Source organism: Athene noctua, chromosome 4, assembly GCF_965140245.1.
Source record: "Athene noctua chromosome 4, bAthNoc1.hap1.1, whole genome shotgun sequence".
NCBI lineage: Eukaryota > Metazoa > Chordata > Aves > Strigiformes > Strigidae > Athene > Athene noctua.
The window spans coordinates 8,842,688-8,860,219 of NC_134040.1; the positions used below are offsets into that span (position 1 = coordinate 8,842,688).

The 17,532-nt window shown below is 38.1% G+C and overlaps 1 protein-coding gene across 1 annotated transcript; it reads left to right on the forward strand.

Moving 5' to 3' along the window:
* Positions 1 to 1,266: 1,266 nt before the first annotated feature.
* Positions 1,267 to 17,057, forward strand: TACC3 (transforming acidic coiled-coil containing protein 3). The gene is made up of 15 exons (XM_074904376.1): positions 1,267 to 1,446; positions 1,586 to 1,728; positions 4,148 to 5,227; positions 6,345 to 6,429; positions 6,883 to 7,075; positions 8,073 to 8,119; positions 8,962 to 9,092; positions 9,177 to 9,288; positions 9,997 to 10,149; positions 12,489 to 12,565; positions 12,653 to 12,696; positions 13,723 to 13,883; positions 15,213 to 15,319; positions 15,528 to 15,648; positions 16,885 to 17,057. Exons 1-15 carry the CDS (start codon positions 1,267 to 1,269, stop codon positions 16,948 to 16,950), a joined length of 2,700 nt encoding a protein of 899 aa, XP_074760477.1. The 3' UTR covers positions 16,951 to 17,057.
* Positions 17,058 to 17,532: the final 475 nt, after the last annotated feature.

The following is a 17,532-nucleotide window of genomic DNA, read 5'->3' on the forward strand; positions in this document are numbered from 1 at the left end:
CTCACCTGATTTTCTGAATTAATCTTGCTGCATGATGAAGGATGAAAAGTTAAGGATTAGCTGTTTGGTCAAATCAAGCATTTGAGATCACTTGGAATGGTTATCCATTGCAGAAAGCCAGCATCTCTTCCACTTGATGATACTTACCTTGCATAAGGGGTACAATATAATGCCTCAATTCTTATGAAAGAAATCGCTTTGTTAGTGGTTTGTCTAACTGATTCTCTGGTCATCCTTCATAGACAGTGATTATACCTGATCTTGCTTAACATGCCTTTTGTGCTCTGGTACTTTTTGGGTTTTGTCAGTTTCTGTTTTAAAGAAACAGTAGTAGCATCACTGAGAATTAGTGTTAAACCTCTAAGAACAGGGGAGGCTTCGATGGGAATAAAAGGCAAACAGAGCTCAAGTACCTGTAATGGGCTGGCTTGCCTGACATACTTGAAATGTGTTTTCTTTGTTTCTAACTTATTTTCATTCTTAGTATTAGATGTGATGCAAGTTTTAGTTTCAAGTCTTTCACACTTGAAATACTTGTAAGACTAAATCAGTCTATATGGTCTACTAAAGCTTGTCCATGTCCAGTGTAAGAACAATATTTAAGAAATACCTTTTTAATTACAATTTTTTTCAGATTTGTATACCAATGTCTATGCTGCAAAGGATTCTTAAGTACTGTCTGTCTTACAAAAACAGCACTGCTCAGACAGTGCAGGAAAAAGCTAAATAATTTTCTTCAAGACTCTGATCCTAAACACACTCTAATTAACCGTTTGGTTTTCCTGCTTGCTGATGTGCAATGTAGTAATGAGACTATGTGAATAAAATGGAGAAATGATTGTCATCTGTCCCTTGCAAAAGCTGTAATTTTGCTTTGCTAGGTGCCCTAGTACAAGACACATGACTGTATTTCACTACTGACTTTAAGGGGCTGGGAATGAAGAAAACTGCAAATGACAGAGCTTCCTTTAAAGGATGGGCAGCTTAATTAGGATATAATGTTAATAGGAAAGTGTAATATCAACAGTAAACTTCTCAGATCCTGAACAAAAGCAGAGGGGCTGTGCAGTGCTGGATTTAGATACTTTGTCTTCTGAGATCTAACTTTTCATATGAAGATTTTCAATACTTGTAAAACTTATTTTGAAGCTGTTAATCTTTGCTAGCCAGTGCCAGGCTTCCAACTTTTTTGATTATCTGAAAGTGCATCTGGCTGACCACACCCTCTCATTCATGCTGTGATGTTGTATGTGTTGATGTTCTAGAATGAGTCTGCAGATTTTAAGTGCAGAAAATGAAGAAAATGGAGGAAACGTCAACGACGACCTAACAGTGGAAGATAGTGACTTTTTCTTCGCACCACCAGAACCTACAGGGAGACCTTCCATTCTACGACTGTCCCAGAAAGAAAACTTGCCACCAAAAAGTGTGGCAAAGGCTATGAAGGTAAACTTTTACTTTCGTATTGATAATAGTCTTTCGCCTTCTATGATCCCTGCTGCTGAATGCATGTGCTATTTTGAGCTTGAAAATATTGTGGTGTTTATGTTGTTCTTTTTTCCTCCCCCCTGCCCCTTTCTTAAAGGTAACCTTTCAAACTCCTCTAAGAGATCCTCAGACTCGAAAAATCCTAAGCCCTACTATGGTGGACAAACTTGAGTCTACTTTCATACTTGATTGCAGTGAAGCCTTGGCTGATGATCTTCTGTCTCCACCCGTCAATGTCGAGTAAGTAATGTATTCACTGCTCTCAGTAGTATTAGCAATCTGGGACATACTCAAGTAAATTTTTCCCCTATATAACCTGTATAGTTAAAATGTAATTCTGTAGTTTATAAAAAGATGTAAACAGCACACAAGGACCAAAATTAATGCAGACTTTGATCCACTAACCCTTTCAAAGATAAAATTTTCTTAAAAGTAATGACAATTATCTTGGTTGTAATATTGAATACTGAACTCTATTTCAAACTCCTCAGTAACTGATTTCATAGAGATAACTTACAATATGGATAAAAGAGACGCATTAGGCAGAGAATACAAAACTGTTTCCTTAACAGTTGCATTAAGGTTTTCATGTGAGACTGCAACTATTCTAAAGCTAATCCTTAAAGCTAAGCCTTAAAATTTCTTCTCTTGTATGTTAAGTGTAGTTCTATCTCTTTAGATTTTCTCCTTAAGATACATCTTCTGAGGAGTTAGCTTGAATTGACACCCTGAGTCGATGAGTACTAAGATTAAAGAAAATCTAGCAAGATAAAATGAGTAGAACATCAATCCTGACTACAAACAAGTCTGTGTGCCTTTATAGTCTAGCAGCCTGGGTCTCAAAGTGGCTCACAGTAACTGTCTGGAGAAGACCATAAAGTCTGCAGTGTTCTAATTTGAGGTTCAGCAACCCTCCTTTACTAGAAATATTGTCATAATGGTATAATAATGCAATGTTATGACAGTGTTTAATAGGCCTCAATGCATGTTTTCTGTTACAGACTTTAGCTCCTTTTTAAACGTTTCTAAACATCTGGCATCTGTAATTCCCAGTGGCAAGAAATCTCAGATTTGCCTTCTGCAAGGATATACATCCTTTTGCTTGTTTAACTACTGAGTACTTTAGTTTGACCCCTATTTTTGTTTTAGGAAGGGGTGAAGGAAGAAAGATGCGAACACTTAAATGTTCTTGAAATGTAGAGATTTGCTTCAACTGCTGACTTGCATGTATGCTCTAGTTTAGTAAAGTATTTCTGAGCTAGCTGCCACAATTCAATGATTTGGTTGCATTTATGCCCCAAACTTATTGCCCACATGAATAAATGAAGATTTGGTGCATATAAGGTTCAAGGAAGTTAAGGACTAGCACTGAATTGGTTTTAGTTAGGGCATAATTATGTGTCAAGACATTGCTTTTGCTGTACATGTCTCTTCTACTTTTAAAACGTCAGGATTTGTTTGTAGCAAATAAGCTAAAGGACTAGGTGTTGCTGAAGGGTGACGCTTTTGACTAGCATCAAGTAATTCAAGTTTTAAGCAGGTGTCTTGCTCTTGACTGGCATTTATTAGGTTAAACGCTGAAGGAGAATGGGCGGGGCCTGAGTAGTTGAACAAGCCTGGGGCTGAACTGTTGCAGGGAAGAGGCTCTCAAACCGGGTGAGAAGGACTTCCTGAACTCGGATCTCCCGCCTTTGCTTTCGGATTTATCCAAGTGGTGTTTTTAGTGAGTGGCTTTTAATCATGTTCTGTTCTACAGCAGATACGGAGGGCACATAGAAATAATAACTTTCCGAAGGGACAAAACAATGGGAGGAAATCCCGTTTCAGGAAGTAATGGCTTAACTCTGTGTAGTCTGAGGCTAAGCCTTAAAAGTTGGGTAGAGTTTGGGGAAATAAAGTGGGGAGCAATAACCAGTAGAATGCTCAGCTGTAGTGAGTATACAAACTTTCTTTAACCTGTTTCTTCTGCTAGAGACTCTTATGTTGCTCTTACTGGAGAAGTATTTTCTTGTGTATGCCTTTGCTCTTCAAATCTGCTGTTGTACAGTTTAGAGTGTCTGAAGTCCAGGTTCTGTTTTGATATGTAGGCCCTCATAGATGAAATGCTGGTGCATACTCAGGGGAAAAATATCTGCCAGAATAACCAGACAAAATAATGACTAGAATGGGAGAGCCTGAATCGGGACTCAGTTGGTCCTAGACTTGTGAGTCTGTCATGACTCATAGATGAATACAGGAAGATGTACAACTAGTTGTGCCTGTGTTTGAGCTCCTTACTGTTAATAACTCATCCTAAGCAATACATATTTCGCTGTCTACTGAAGGGCAAATATCCATGCTGTAGTGAGTAGAGCAGTAGTCTCCAGTGATGACTGCCGTAGGGTTATGCAGCTATGTAAAACAGATAGTTTAATACTGACGAGCTTCAAGGATTGATCTCCATATAGTTCTTGTGTACCAGAGCTCTCAACTTCTGACTGTTTAGGTGGCAATTGAATTCTTGCTGTTATATCTTTTTGCTGTTATCTGCCTCAGGTTTAAAAAAAATCATGTTACTCTGAGCATGCAGAGCTACTTGTAGAAATATCTTTCTAAAGATGACTTCAAATGATGTCTAAAAAAATAGCTACAGCCTGTATGTTCTTTTTTTTTAATGCAGCACATATCAACAAAAGACTGAAGCTGAAGCAAACAACACAGTGATAAACACACAAATGCCAGAGAAGGTCAATGCAACTCCTTACCCAGATGATGAAATGCCAGTGAAGAGTCGAGGTTCCTACAATCTTGATTTTGATAACTTAAATGACATCAGTCCTTTTCAAAGTTCAGTACAGTTGCAGCATTCTCCTGGAAATCTGCAAAATTCTCCTGTAAGAGTATCTAGCAGCCTTGAGAAATCTTCTGAAAAAAGTAATGATTCTTTTCTGCTGGATGATACAGCTCCTTTTGCTTCAACCACAGCAAGTACAGAGCACTCAAGCGAAGAGAAGGCGCTCTCTGGAAAAAAAACTGTACTGAGAGAGCTAGAGTCTAACAAATCTAAGCTGTCCCCTAAGCAAGCAATCAGTGACTCAGTGCAGGATGTGAAGTCTCCTTCCACAGATGTGAGCCAAATTGATAATTCAGTGGGATTAGAAGAAGCACCTACACCTGTACAATTATCTGGGAATTTAGGTCCTAGTTCTGATGTAACTAATTCTTCTAAAACTGGGGAATCAAAGCTTCAGAATGTTTCAGTAGCGGAAAAAGCCTCCACAGAAGAGTCAGCACCTGTGGAAGAGATGGCTATCTCCAAAGGAGGACCTGCAGAAAAGCCTGGTGTCACCAAGGCTGGACCAGTGAAACTGGAATTTGACTTTGATAATACTAGTGCTAGAAAGCCACCTCCTAAGAAACTAGGTAAAAGACCTGGAATTAAGCCACCTTCCAAGAAAATTCCTATTACCAAAACAAAACCAGAGAATACTGAAGTGCAAAATAAAAGTAATGTGGAAGATGAAATCCCTGTTCCCAAAGCATCTTATAAATTTGACTGGGACAAACTTGATGATCCAAACTTTAATCCATTTGGAGGAGGCTCTAAAATTTCCAGCTCACCTAAGGATTCAAGCCCTCAGAAAGCTCACCTGCAGGAGGAGCAGGATAGTACCTCATCAGGAAGGGATCTTCTTTCAGTGGAGCAAGATAATAGACTAAGTACCTGTGAAACTCTTGAGAAAAGAGAACCCCAAAACCTGTAAGTAAATCTGTAGCTGAATGTAGAAGCACCTTGAACTCCTCATGTGAGGGGGAAAAATAGATGTTTTCTCAAAGTAGTTGATTCCTACCTCTTAGATTTCCTATCTCTGAGGTTGGCTGAGTCTGCACATGTAACCTTTAACGGAGTACCTTGCAACAGAAAGATCTCATTGGGGAAAATGGCTAGTTCTGGGCAAAAGGTTTTCTTAAATCTGGAAGAATGGGAGGAAACAGGCTTATATGGGAAGAACATTAGTACCTTAGTCAAATGGCTCTTTCCACAGTCCTCCAAGATTAGAGTAAAATATGGAGAAACAGTGACTGCTGCTGTCTTTCAAAAAACATGTAAGTAGGCAGCAGCATTGCACATTATGCAGCATGTGGAGGCACTAGGCAATTCTGTTCTCTTAGTGTCCTGGCTGAACTCTGAGGTGCTGTTGCTTGCTTTTATGCTTTTGGTATCTGAATGCTATCGCCAATAAAAAGGCATGTCACTAAAGTTGTATTTTTTGGCACCACATAGAACTTTTTATTTGGGAGATACTGTCTTTCCTAGAAAGTCTCAACTATTAAAATGTCAGCATTACTACTAGATAGGCAGGTGCTTAGACTGGCACAAGAAGTTAATTTGACAGAAATGTTTACTCTCTTGCTTCCTGTGTAACATGATCAGCTACTGTTTGTCAAGGTGAAAAGTTAAGTTTGTGCTGTCAGCAGTAAGTAAAGTACTGGACTTCATTACAGAAGTTCTGTGCTTTATACCAATAATCACTGTATTACTTCGGAAAGAGTAGCAGGTTGCTTGTTACTCTATTCTTAATTAAATATTTTAAAAATTATGAGTTTAACATACAGCAATAAGAGAATGGTGTTAAATGAGCTAAGAATAAGTGATACTGCGATGACTTTCTGCTTCTCAGATAGTCCTCCTGATGGGAGAGCTTTCTGTCATTTAAGTTGTCACCAGGCAAGACAGTGAATTTACATCCCCACCCTCTGTAAAGCTTCCTGTACTGTGGCAGTAGAAACTCTCAAGCTTATTCTGAGCGCTTCATTGTATCTGAACTGTCTGTGTGACTCGGATTTTGATGATTTTTTTTTTTTTTTCCTTTTAGGGAAGTCAGCAAACAGAATGCGGTAGAAGACAAGTCAAGAACTCAAGAAGACAAGCCAGGAGTTCAAGCAGGAGAGATAGCCATGGTAACGTATAGGGAAGATAGCCAGTGATAGCCAGCCACAGCTTCTTACCAAGTTATTCCATAAAACAGAGTTATTTACCTTGTTAAACGCATTTTTGATATCTTGTCTAGGAATTAGTGTTTCTGTGTATCTTCAGCAGCTCTAGAATGAATATCAGCTGTGCAGACTTGTCTTTTGAAGGTAACATCAGAGACAACCAAATTGGTACCTTGGTATTTAGTATCTTTTTTGATCAGCAGTTGCATATAAGGACAAACATAAGGGTGTGGACTCATTAAAAAAAAAAGTGACTCCCATATAATGTGAGCTGTACTCAGTGTTGGTAGTTTAGTTTCTATGCCTGTGAATTCTTGGTTTATTATGCTGGCCAAACCAATGTGATCATTACTGTGATTATCATTGCATTTAAATCATTATTTTAACAGTAAAAAGGATTGTGTGTTTTCTCATCAGGAGAAGCAAATGAGCCCATCTAAAATGTCTCCAGCTAATGTCCCCTCTCAAGATAATTTGGTTTCTGCTGACAGTGGAAAAATGTCAGTGTCTGCAGAAGAAATTAAACTTAGTTCCCGCAGAACTGAAATAACAACAGATGAGCAGACAGCTAACGCTGAACCTGAAGAGTTTTTCAGACCATCATCAGAAGGTAAGGACTGAAAAGATATTGTTGCAATAACCTCTGTATGTATTCCTCTACTTCAATTTTGGCATCGACTCAGATTTTTTTTTTTCTCCGCTCTTCTGAAAGGACTGTAAAACCTACAATGACTAACAGTGGTGGGAAATGTACTTCAGTGTATTTCTAACTTTCTCTGGATTAAGCTAAATTCAAAAGGCTGGCTAGTAGGCTTCAGCTGTGTGGAAGGATGAAATTTAGGCTGGTACAGAAACAATCTTTTTAGAGTTTCAGTGGCTGAAAAAGTTTCTGTACTGAAAAAATGCTCCCTTAAAATCACTTCTGGTATTGACTTCCTAACTTGGGAGCACTAGAGCTATGCAACTGCCTTGTATTTGAGTCTTGTAGGTTACTGCAGGCCTTAGCACTACTGTAATACTGGTTTCATACTGCAGTGTGGATGGCCTTCCTGAATTTACATGCCTGTCTTAAAAGTTTACTACATAGCTGTGACTTAAACCACCTGGAAGGGTTATCCTTTGTAGGAGCATTGTGTGGAAGGCTGGACAAATGACTGCACTGCAGTGCTGTCTGTCATTTATCTTCATACTTGAGTGGAATCAGTATATTGAAAAATTGTAACTTCATTGTTCAAATCTGAGCTGTGTGCTAATTTCAGTGGTGAGACTGCCAATCTTACTCTTTCATGGGGTGTTGTATAAAAGGATAGAATATGTGCTTACCACTTTAACCATAAAATATCAGAAGTTCTTCAACTGTGTGTTAAATTCTACGTATTAAAGTTATTTGAGGACAAATGGAAACTAAATTTGCTTAGCTTAGAAATCTTTGATTTTTTTTTTTTTCAGGTCCAGATAGAAATACAATACTTTTAGCAAATGAAAAACTAGAGTTTATGAGATGGGAGCAGGATTTACTTTATACACTTACCTATTTGTTTCTGTCTGTGGGTGCTTCACTGTGAGACAATATTGCATCTTCATTGCATAATTTCCTCCTTTTCCAGTTCTAGGAATGGGCATAGACTATCTGGAACAGTTTGGGACTTCATCAGTAAGTATGACATCAAAATGTTTTGTTTTCTTCCCTGGCAGAGGGGAGAAGAAAGGTAGATGAAACTGTCAAGCCTTAAATATTTTCATGAAATCACTTCACTTTGAACTTGCCCACAGAAATATGGGTTCTCTTCCAAAGGAATGTATTGTCAAGGCTGGACAGGGGGTGGTGGTGGAAGGAAATGTTGTTAGTTATAAGCAATCCTGCTAAGGATCAGGGATCTCTTGCTTTCAGTTTGCAAAGGTGCTATTTTTCTTTAATAGCAGTGAAATGGAGATAGATGACGTTTCATCCCCCCTGGTTACCGAAACTGCAGGAACATAATGCTTTGAAAGTGCAGGATCATGGTTTAGAAAATATTTTCTTCTAAGCTCTTTTGTTTTCTGGGCAGTTTCAGGAAATCTGTCTCTAAATTGGGCATGTCATGTTTTAATCTGTTCAGCCTTAGTTACTGTTTTTCCTGCTTTCTTCCAGAGTAGGAGTGACTGAATATATAGTGAATCCACTGAATTGAAATTGTTTTTTGATTGTGCTGTGTTTGCTGTATGAGCGAAGACAGAGAATGACATACACATTCAGCTTACAATGCTATCCCTTTAAGCATCATCTGCTGGTTTTGCATAGTTCAGAAATGTTTGCCCTTTTGAGCAGATTGAGTCCACTTGATATTACATAAGGACTTAAGCGTGTGGGCATGGGTTCTTTTACGTAATTTTTCTCCTGAGAACAATGCTCTGGCCACTGGAGAACAGGCTCACCCTCTCTCCAGAGAATTACTTGTGCGTGCGTGTTACGCTATGAAGCAGCATATCTGCCAGTTTATGCCTCTTTCCCCTCAGTTCAAAGAGTCTGCCTTGAGGAAACAGTCGCTGTATTTGAAGTTTGACCCTCTTTTGAGAGACAGTCCAAGAAAACAAATTTCTGGTACTATTGAAACAAATATGACTATGACAGCTCCGCTTCAGTGTGGGTAGGTATTGACTTAGTCCAGGCTGTAGTACATAGCTTTACAAAGAAATTGTATTGGATATAACAGTGTATGTTCATTTTTTAGTCCTGTTGCTGATTTAAGTAAATTGCCTGAGGAAGCTGAAAAGCCTGCAGTGAGTCTTCAAAATGAAGAAAAACCAAAAGGACTAGATCTTCTGGGAACATTCACAACTTCTGTAAGGGTGTCTGGAATGGTGTCAGTTTTCATGCTGATATTTTGGGGAAGGGATAGACTAGGTTCTGAACTTAAGACTTACGCAGATATTCTAAAGATTGTAGAATACTTAATGCTTGTTTAAACTGTTATCTTAAAACCCAGGTTGGATACTCACAGCAATGCTGAACTTCTCTAATACTTAAGAGAATGAAGTCCACGAAAATCTTTTTTTGTGGAAACTGGTGGTGTTGCACATGTTCTAGGAGAATTTGAGCTGTTTTTAAGAATGCTTTAGTCAAGCAGACTTTTTCATGCGGCTGAAGCAACAAAATTTTAGTTGAACTGCTGGGATGAAAAGCACTTCTTTGGTTAAACTTGATGCTATACAGTCTAAGGCTTATAGTTTGAACAGCCTTTTATGAACAGGTCTGCACACAGTGCTTTATCCTGAAAAGTCTCTTTTTACTGGTGGGGAACAGTGTGGTGTCATCTGTTTCATTTCTGATAGCTGTAATTGGTGGACAGCAGATTCTGTTATACCTTAAAGATAACTACATAGTTCTAAAAGATATATGAAAGTAAGAAAGCTATGGTAACAAAGTTATAGAGGCAGTTTGGGTGTTTAAGTAAAATGTGTTGACTGAACATCAAACAATCTGTATACAGCTAATCAGTGGCATGAAAATAGGAATCTGTTGAAACTCTAGGGTTTTTTTTCTCCTCACAGGACACAGGTTCCATAATTCCAGGCTCGCTGACTAACGATGTTCCTCCACTCCCTTTTGCTGCTTCCACAAACACGGCAGTGGATGCTATTATAGATGTACTAAAATATAGCCAAAAAGACATGGATGCAGCTGTTGAGCGGGTTAAAATAGAGGTATGATGATCCTTCCAAAGTAGAAATTTGCATAGACTTGAAAGTTCTCTGTGTTCGGATTATAAATCTCTATACTTCATAATTCTTTCCATTGTACTTAAGCATCTTGTTCTGAAAACCTTGCTGTGATCTTGATAGGAGCAGTAGGTAATAGAACTTTTCAGACTCAGTATCTAAGGAAATATGGTAAACCTTACTGTTATTCAGGTTCTACCTTAGAACTGGTCAGTAGTGAAAAGCATTCATTATCAGAAGGAATGATTAGGTTTAATATCAGTGATCTAAATAGTCTATATTAAACTAGGCAGGAAATACATGTTCTTGCCAGTGGGAGGGAGTGGCTGCTTCTGTTTCCTTAAAACAAGATAAAACTGTAGTGCCAATTCAGTGCAGTGATCAATCTCTTGTGTGATGGGGAGGTGCAACAGCATGTCCAGTTAATAAAGTGAGTGAGATCTGGAGCTCAGTCTGGAGGAGAAAAACCTTAGTGGAGGAGGGTAGTAGTAGTTGGTGGGATTTCAAGCATATTCTGTAACTAAATAAATCATTAAAGAAATTATTTTTGAACCCCAGTTTTACTAATGAGTCAAGAAGAGTTATGTATCCACTCACTTCTAAAATGTTGATACTCGATTCCTGACAGCTTCTGCATTATGTAACCTTACAAATACTGAATAATGTAAGAGGAATACTTAAGCATAAATGCCCTTAAAGCTAATTGTGTTACTTCAAAATTAACTTCAGAAGAAAAGGGAGCATTCAGAATTCCTGACTAGCTGTGCTGCAGGCAGTAACACTAAGGACACCAAACAAAGATGACCTGGGATTATTTACTGCTTAAGTTATTCTTTCCCTTTAGAGTACAAAGATACCAGCTTTTTTAGGAATAACTTTTGCTGTCATTTAGGAGGACATTTTTTACCCAACATATTGTCTAGTACAGGAAAACAAGTGTACTTTTTTTGACAAGGAACAACTCCTAGTGCACTGATTTAAAATGAAGAATTTATATAATAATAGGGGATAAAGCTTGTAATATCTTAAAATTGGTGCTCTAATCTCTTGTTTCAAAGAACTATTTTAAACATGTAAACAGTTGTAGCAAGACAGGTGTGACTGGATGACTCTGTCATTGTGTCACTTAATAAAAATTCTTGGAATCACTATTAACCTGAAAGGAAGACATACTAAATTTTAAGATTACTTTTTTGGTGAAGCAACTCAAGAGTGGGGGGAGAGGAAAAAACCCAACAAACTGTTTTCCTTCTGGACAAATACAGCACTTCATGGAGGGATGCTTTTTTGGGTCTACTGAACCATTTCTATTGAATTTGCAAATGAAAGTTTCTAACCCGTTTCCATCCTCACACATTTTTGCTTTCATAATGTTTGTTTCTAGCCTAAAAATTTTTAATTCTTTCTCTTATTTTGCTACTTTCTTTTTTTCACTTCTGCCCCACTTCCTGTTATCTGAAATATTACATTCAAAATTAGTTTAATCTAAAATACTGAAAATCATTGTGTTACAGTATACTGTGCAACTTTGAGGGGAGATCAGCAGTAATGTGCTTTCACCTTCTCTTGTTAAAAATTCCAGGTTGTTCTATGTATTTTGGGTCTCTGACATTGAAAGCCTGCCACGCAGCAGTCAGTTGTGAGGCTTACAGTTCTTAATAGAAAACCCAGGACAAAATAAAGTTTACGGAGTCTGCACAAAGCACTTAGCAAAGGATGCTTATACTGTTTAATACTGTTACTGTGAGCTCTGCTTCAATTCAGCTGATGTGAAATAAGCATGGTTATTCTTAAATGACCTGAGGTGTCTTTAAATTTGCAAACATGGTAGGAGGAAGATTGGGTGTTGAATATAAATTACTCCGAACAGCAATTTGATCTTTACAGACTAGACTTCTGGTATTTGCTCTTTCCTGTGATAAGATTAGCAAATTTTGTGGCTTTTTTTCGGTCTGTCTTGTAAATAAAAGGAAATGTGTCACCTGAGAGGGTATTACTTCTTAAAAGAACATAACTGGGCAAGGAACGATGATCTACATATATGATGGGTAAGAGTAGCCAAGCGGTTGCCTGAGTCGGCTCTGATCTTGCCATTTGAAGAGATATTGGTAACATTGAGTGGGAATCATGTATGTGAAATCTCCATCTTATTTGTCTCACATTTGTAATTAAACACTTTATTTTGATTTTGTTAAGCAGTTAGAACTTATTTTTCTGTGTATCAAATTACGTGTTCCTAAGCTGCCCTTCAGCCTCTTCTGAGTATCAAATCTTGTATCTTTTCCTGTGCAAGAAATAAAGGTTTACATTTTGTCCCCTCAAAGGTTCAAGAGAAACAGTTGGAGACTCAGGAATGGAAAAAGAAGTATGAAAAGCTTCATATGGAATACAGGGAAATGGGGTATGAATCTGTTCTGATTTTTATATCTATTTATTTACTCCAGCTGCTTTTTCTAACTTCTGTTCAACCTTTTTTCATATTTTTTAGAAAAATAGTTGCTGAGTTTGAAGGTACAATAACACAAATGATGGGTAAGTTCCATGTTTACACTTTGGCTTGTGGGTGGGGCGTGCTTAGCCTAAAGTTACTAACTGAAGTGAGTACTATTTCAGTGCTGATGGCATTAATATTTCAAGTGCTTCTAGGGTGAGTGCAAGGTTTCAGACAAGGTAGTTAGAGTAACACTTTTATGCATATTCATACAGACATGATAGTATGTGGTAGGTAATGATGACTTCCTGAATCAGGCATGAACATACCTAACCTTTTTCTTATCATCTAGTGGTGAAAGCTGTTGGTTTATTAAAACTGGTAGACCCAGTTGTCTGCACCTTGTGTTTAACTGTTTATTACCTGACCTTGTTTAAGTGATAAAATGTCAAGAGGTTCTTGCTGGACGTATCTGGCCTTTGCTTCAGACAAGTTTGTGGCTTCAAAGCTAGGAAGACATTGAATGTAACTCTCGTTTATTGGCACATTCTTTTAGTTCGAAGCTGAATAGCCAAATCTGTGCCTGCCTTAAATAAATAAATTTAAGGAGACTGAACATTAGGTCATCTTTCTTGTGCTTCTTTAAGCCCGTAGGAAACATAGCTCAGGTGCTAACAAAAACTTGTCCTGAAAGTTTGCTATGCTAGTTTGGCTTGTTATCCCAGTCTCTTCCAGGTCTTCCAGCTATTGTATATATTTAATGAAAACAAATATTTTTTTGATTCCTTGCTTCTATAACAACATTTGAGGCTCCTGTTATGGTAAACTCAGGTGTAGTATTTTGACTACATTGCAGGAGAAACAATGCTTTGGGCAAGCACCTTCTAACTGGTCTTTAATGGCCTTAGGGTTGATGTGAGGTAATATGTAGCAAATAAAGAGAATATGAATGCTTCTTCAGAAGCAAAGATATAGTGTCCTTTCAGAGGAAAGGCTGCATTATGACATCCATTTTTTCTTAAGAGGAAGAACTGAAGGTGTCGGGATTGTATGTCTACTATGGAACTAATTTTATGCTAATGCAGTAACTATCATGAGTGTAACCCTGTTGACTCAAACTTCTTTAGAGGATGCGCAGAAGCAGAAGGAATTGTCAAAGAAAGAAATGCAGAGGATGATGGAAGAGAAGCAACAAGTTATTTCAGATCTGAACTCTATGGAGAAATCTTTCTCTGAACTCTTCAAACGATTTGAAAAACAGAAAGAAGCGCTAGAGGGTTACCGCAAAGTAAGATGCTGTAATGCAAATAACATCTTTCCAAGATAAATGAGACTTAGTGAAGAGGAAATGATGACTTCTAGAGCAGCCATTAATTAGCTAGTTTAGGCACTACCTGTAAAACCAGGTGCTAAGTTGTTTACTTAAAAGATTTTAAAAATTACTGGCTTGTTGTATTTAGTGGCTGGCTTAAAGTATGATAATGATCTCTCTATTAGAAGCCAAAGTTTCTTCAAACAGAATGAGCTGTTTCTTGCTCCAAGCATATAATTTTTCTGTTCATCATAGAGACACTCCTATGTAGCAATTGCTACACAAGGGCAGCTTGTTTCCCCTACATCATGCTGAAGGGGATTTGCTATTACAAGTCAAAATCATAAGTTTATTGGGTATTCTTTAGCTTAAAAAATGCCCAACTTGGTAAAGTCAGGTCTTCATTCTGCAGCGTCTTCAGAGACTGGAGGAATGAAGCTAATGAGGAGCATAAGATATGGTTTCTTACTGCATGAAATTCATAAAAATTTATTCAGTTGGTGTTTTAAAAAGTACCTTTAGGTGTTTTCCTTCAATTATTCATTAACATCTCCTATTTACTCAAGCTTAGGGCTAGCCTGTTATAAATTTTGTGGTGGTCTAGGTTTGAGAAACAGGCATAATGTTTATGTTACGGCTTAAGTTTCTGCTTCCCTAATCATGTCAGGCATCCTTTTCCCTTGTGTCCCTCCCATCTCTCCACCTTAAATTCAGAAGCCCTTTCCTTAGCACAGAGTTAAAGCATCATTGGAAACAGAGTTGCTAAATTGAAGAGCTGGAATTAGTCTTAGCACTTGTTTCCAATAGCTTGACTTGCTGTAATAGCTAATAAAGTGTCAGTGTATGTACCTACCAAGGTAACTTTCTCGCTGTTAACGTTAGATTCATTTATGTCAGGGCCCAAAGCCTGAATCTTTCAATGGATTCTCTGAGATAACTAGTTTTCTAGCTGTTCTTAGGACAATTGCAAGCTAAGGCAAAGCTGATTTAAAAAAAAACAAACAGCAACACACAGAGAACTGATTAGTGGCCTTAGTTGCAGAGACCTTTACACTTTACTAAAAGTTTGCTACTAAATAAATGGTCTATTGGGAGGAAAATTGGATGAATAAATCCTGGTTTGCAAAGTTGAGTTGACAGTGGGAGCTTTAGTCCCTGTGTAGGTCTGTGGGACTTAACAGTTGTTCCTGTTACTGTGATGAGCAAATATGGCCACTTGAGTGTAGTCAAATAGCCCACTTGTGGAGAGGTTCTTCCATCTCCTATCATATAAAAAGTTGACTAAGCTTCTTGGTTTTGGGACAGAATGAAGAAGCTCTGAAAAAATGTGCTGAAGAATACCTGGCTAGAATTAAAAAAGAGGAGCAGAGATACCGGGCACTAAAGGCGCACGCTGAGGAAAAGCTGCATCAGTGAGTAGCGTGGCAAGAGACCAAGTACTGGGAGTGAAATATATATTTTTCACAGTTGCTGCAGTATGTAGTTCATTAATACCAAAACTTGGCTTCAAACACTTTTATTTGGCGATTAGTCTAAACTGCAAGCATCTAGTGTGGTTCTGTGAACAGCTTTGCTGTGCTGTCTGAAGGGGATGTAAACACCATCGTGCTTCCATTTCAGAGCAAATGAGGAAATTGCCCAGGTACGAAGCAAAGCTAAATCAGAGTCTGCAGCACTACAAGCCAGTCTCCGCAAAGAGCAAATGAGGATCCAGTCTTTAGAGAGAAGCCTTGAACAAAAGGTTAGTCTTGTCAAGTTATTGCCTTAGACTAGGCCAAGAACTACCTTGTGCTAGTGCTAGAAATAACCATGCTAACTGTGCTGGTTTTGATGGCAGGGTTTGGGAAATAGGCATTGAAACTCAGGGCACAACTCTTGTCAAGACTCATCTGTACACTTAAATTTCTTGGAGCAAAAGGTTTGTTTCCATAGGTGGGTCACAGAAGTGGTCATTGCAGGCTGCTTGTCAGGAGGTTATCTGAACTGCTGAAGGAGATGGTGATCTAAAACTTAAACATGTCCCAAAGCACAATCTGGGTATGAATCTTGAGTAACTGGTTCAGCTGGTTCATAAACATGATTTGTAAGCTATTAGCACTAATACAGACTCTCTTGTATTGACTAAACTTTCGATATTGTTCAGGCCACTAATCCTTGTATTTGATATTGTTTCATATTGCATAGGTAAACACTTAGAATATTTGTTGAGGCACATCATTTTCCTTTTAGAACCCTTCAGAGGAAAACTTTTTGAGGGTTAGAAGTCATTCCTGGAAATGCATGCTATTAGTCTTACAGAATCATGGTTGTAGTTTTGCCAGCACTTAAGATTCAAAAATAGGTAATGCTGACACATTTCTGTTAGGGGGAAAGTCCTGTATTTGTTAGTTTTCAGGCTTATGGCTAAGGCTTTGCATAGCTGAGGAAACAGTAGGCCTGTAACTGGAGAGATGAAACAAGCCATTTAGCACAGAACTAGTTTTGTTCCTGTTATAAATACATTAGCATTTTATATTAAGAACTCTTATTAAAATGGTTTGACCATGTGAGGAATTACAGAAACTGGAAATTATTGCTGCACGTCAGTAAAAGTGTTAAAGCAGCATCCGACCAGAGTTGTCTGTCTTGTGACAATTAAAATCTAAACTGTCAATATCTTTCACTTCAGTGTATCTTGCAAAGACTGAGTCTGAAAAGCCTTATTTCCCTAGATAACTGGTCCCCAGGTATGGGAAAGTTTGTGAAAGATGCAGAGGCAGTATAGTGGATTCTGGCTCATTTCCCAAGGCTCTTTTAACAGTGCCACATGACCTTCTGCAAAATAGACTGTCCTTTAGAGTAAATTTGCATGAGTCACTGGTGTGTAAATGGCCTTTCAATTCCAGGTGTTGGCAAACATGACTTGTGACTTGGCTTACTACATGGATCTAGCATAGTTTAGGCATACCTGAAACTCACTTTTTTCTGTTTTCAACAGACTAAAGAAAATGATGAACTAACGAAAATCTGTGATGACTTGATCTTGAAGATGGAGAAAATTTGATATCTTAAGTGTCTTGTAAATATGTCTAGTCTCCGAGTTCCTGTCTTGTGTGTTCACTTTTTAATTATGTATGAGGGGAAAAAATAAAACTCCTTATTTGCACTTGTCTTGCATCTTATTGGCTGTGTTGTTTGTAGGAAATGTCAATAAACTTATGTTCAGTTGCTGCTTCCAGTAGGTAACAATGTCTTGCACTTCCCTGTGTAAGAACATCAAGGTGCTGTACTCGTGACCTGGCTTTGCTGGTAAGGACACCATGGGCCATGTCTCTGTTTTGCACTTCCTGTTGCTTCACTTAAATCATTCCAGAGTTACAGGATTGTAATAAATCTTGATGTGTCACAAATGCTGTATTCAGTGATGTAAAATAAAGTTCAAGTTCAGATTTGTGGGTTTTTTTTAAAGAGGACCTGGAATGATTTTTTTTTTTTTTTGCAGATGACCGAAGCGGAGTACTGAATAGCAGGGCTGATCCCTTGCCACTTTCTGTCCATGGGTTTTTTGTGTGTCATTAGCCTGTCTGATGCTATTGACTTTTCAGTTACCCTGCTGCTTGCCTATGCTGGAAAGCCTTGAGAGATG

What these genes read in the sequence shown, in the direction of transcription:
- TACC3 (XM_074904376.1), top strand. Translation starts at nt 1,267, where the DNA reads ATGAGTCTGCAGATTTTAAGTGCAGAAAATGAAGAAAATGGAGGAAAC. An exon ending in GTGTGGCAAAGGCTATGAAG is followed by an intron (nt 1,447 to 1,585) that starts GTAAACTTTTAC and finishes CCTTTCTTAAAG; the next exon opens with GTAACCTTTCAAACTCCTCT. An exon ending in CGCTAGAGGGTTACCGCAAA is followed by an intron (nt 13,884 to 15,212) that starts GTAAGATGCTGT and finishes GTTTTGGGACAG; the next exon opens with AATGAAGAAGCTCTGAAAAA.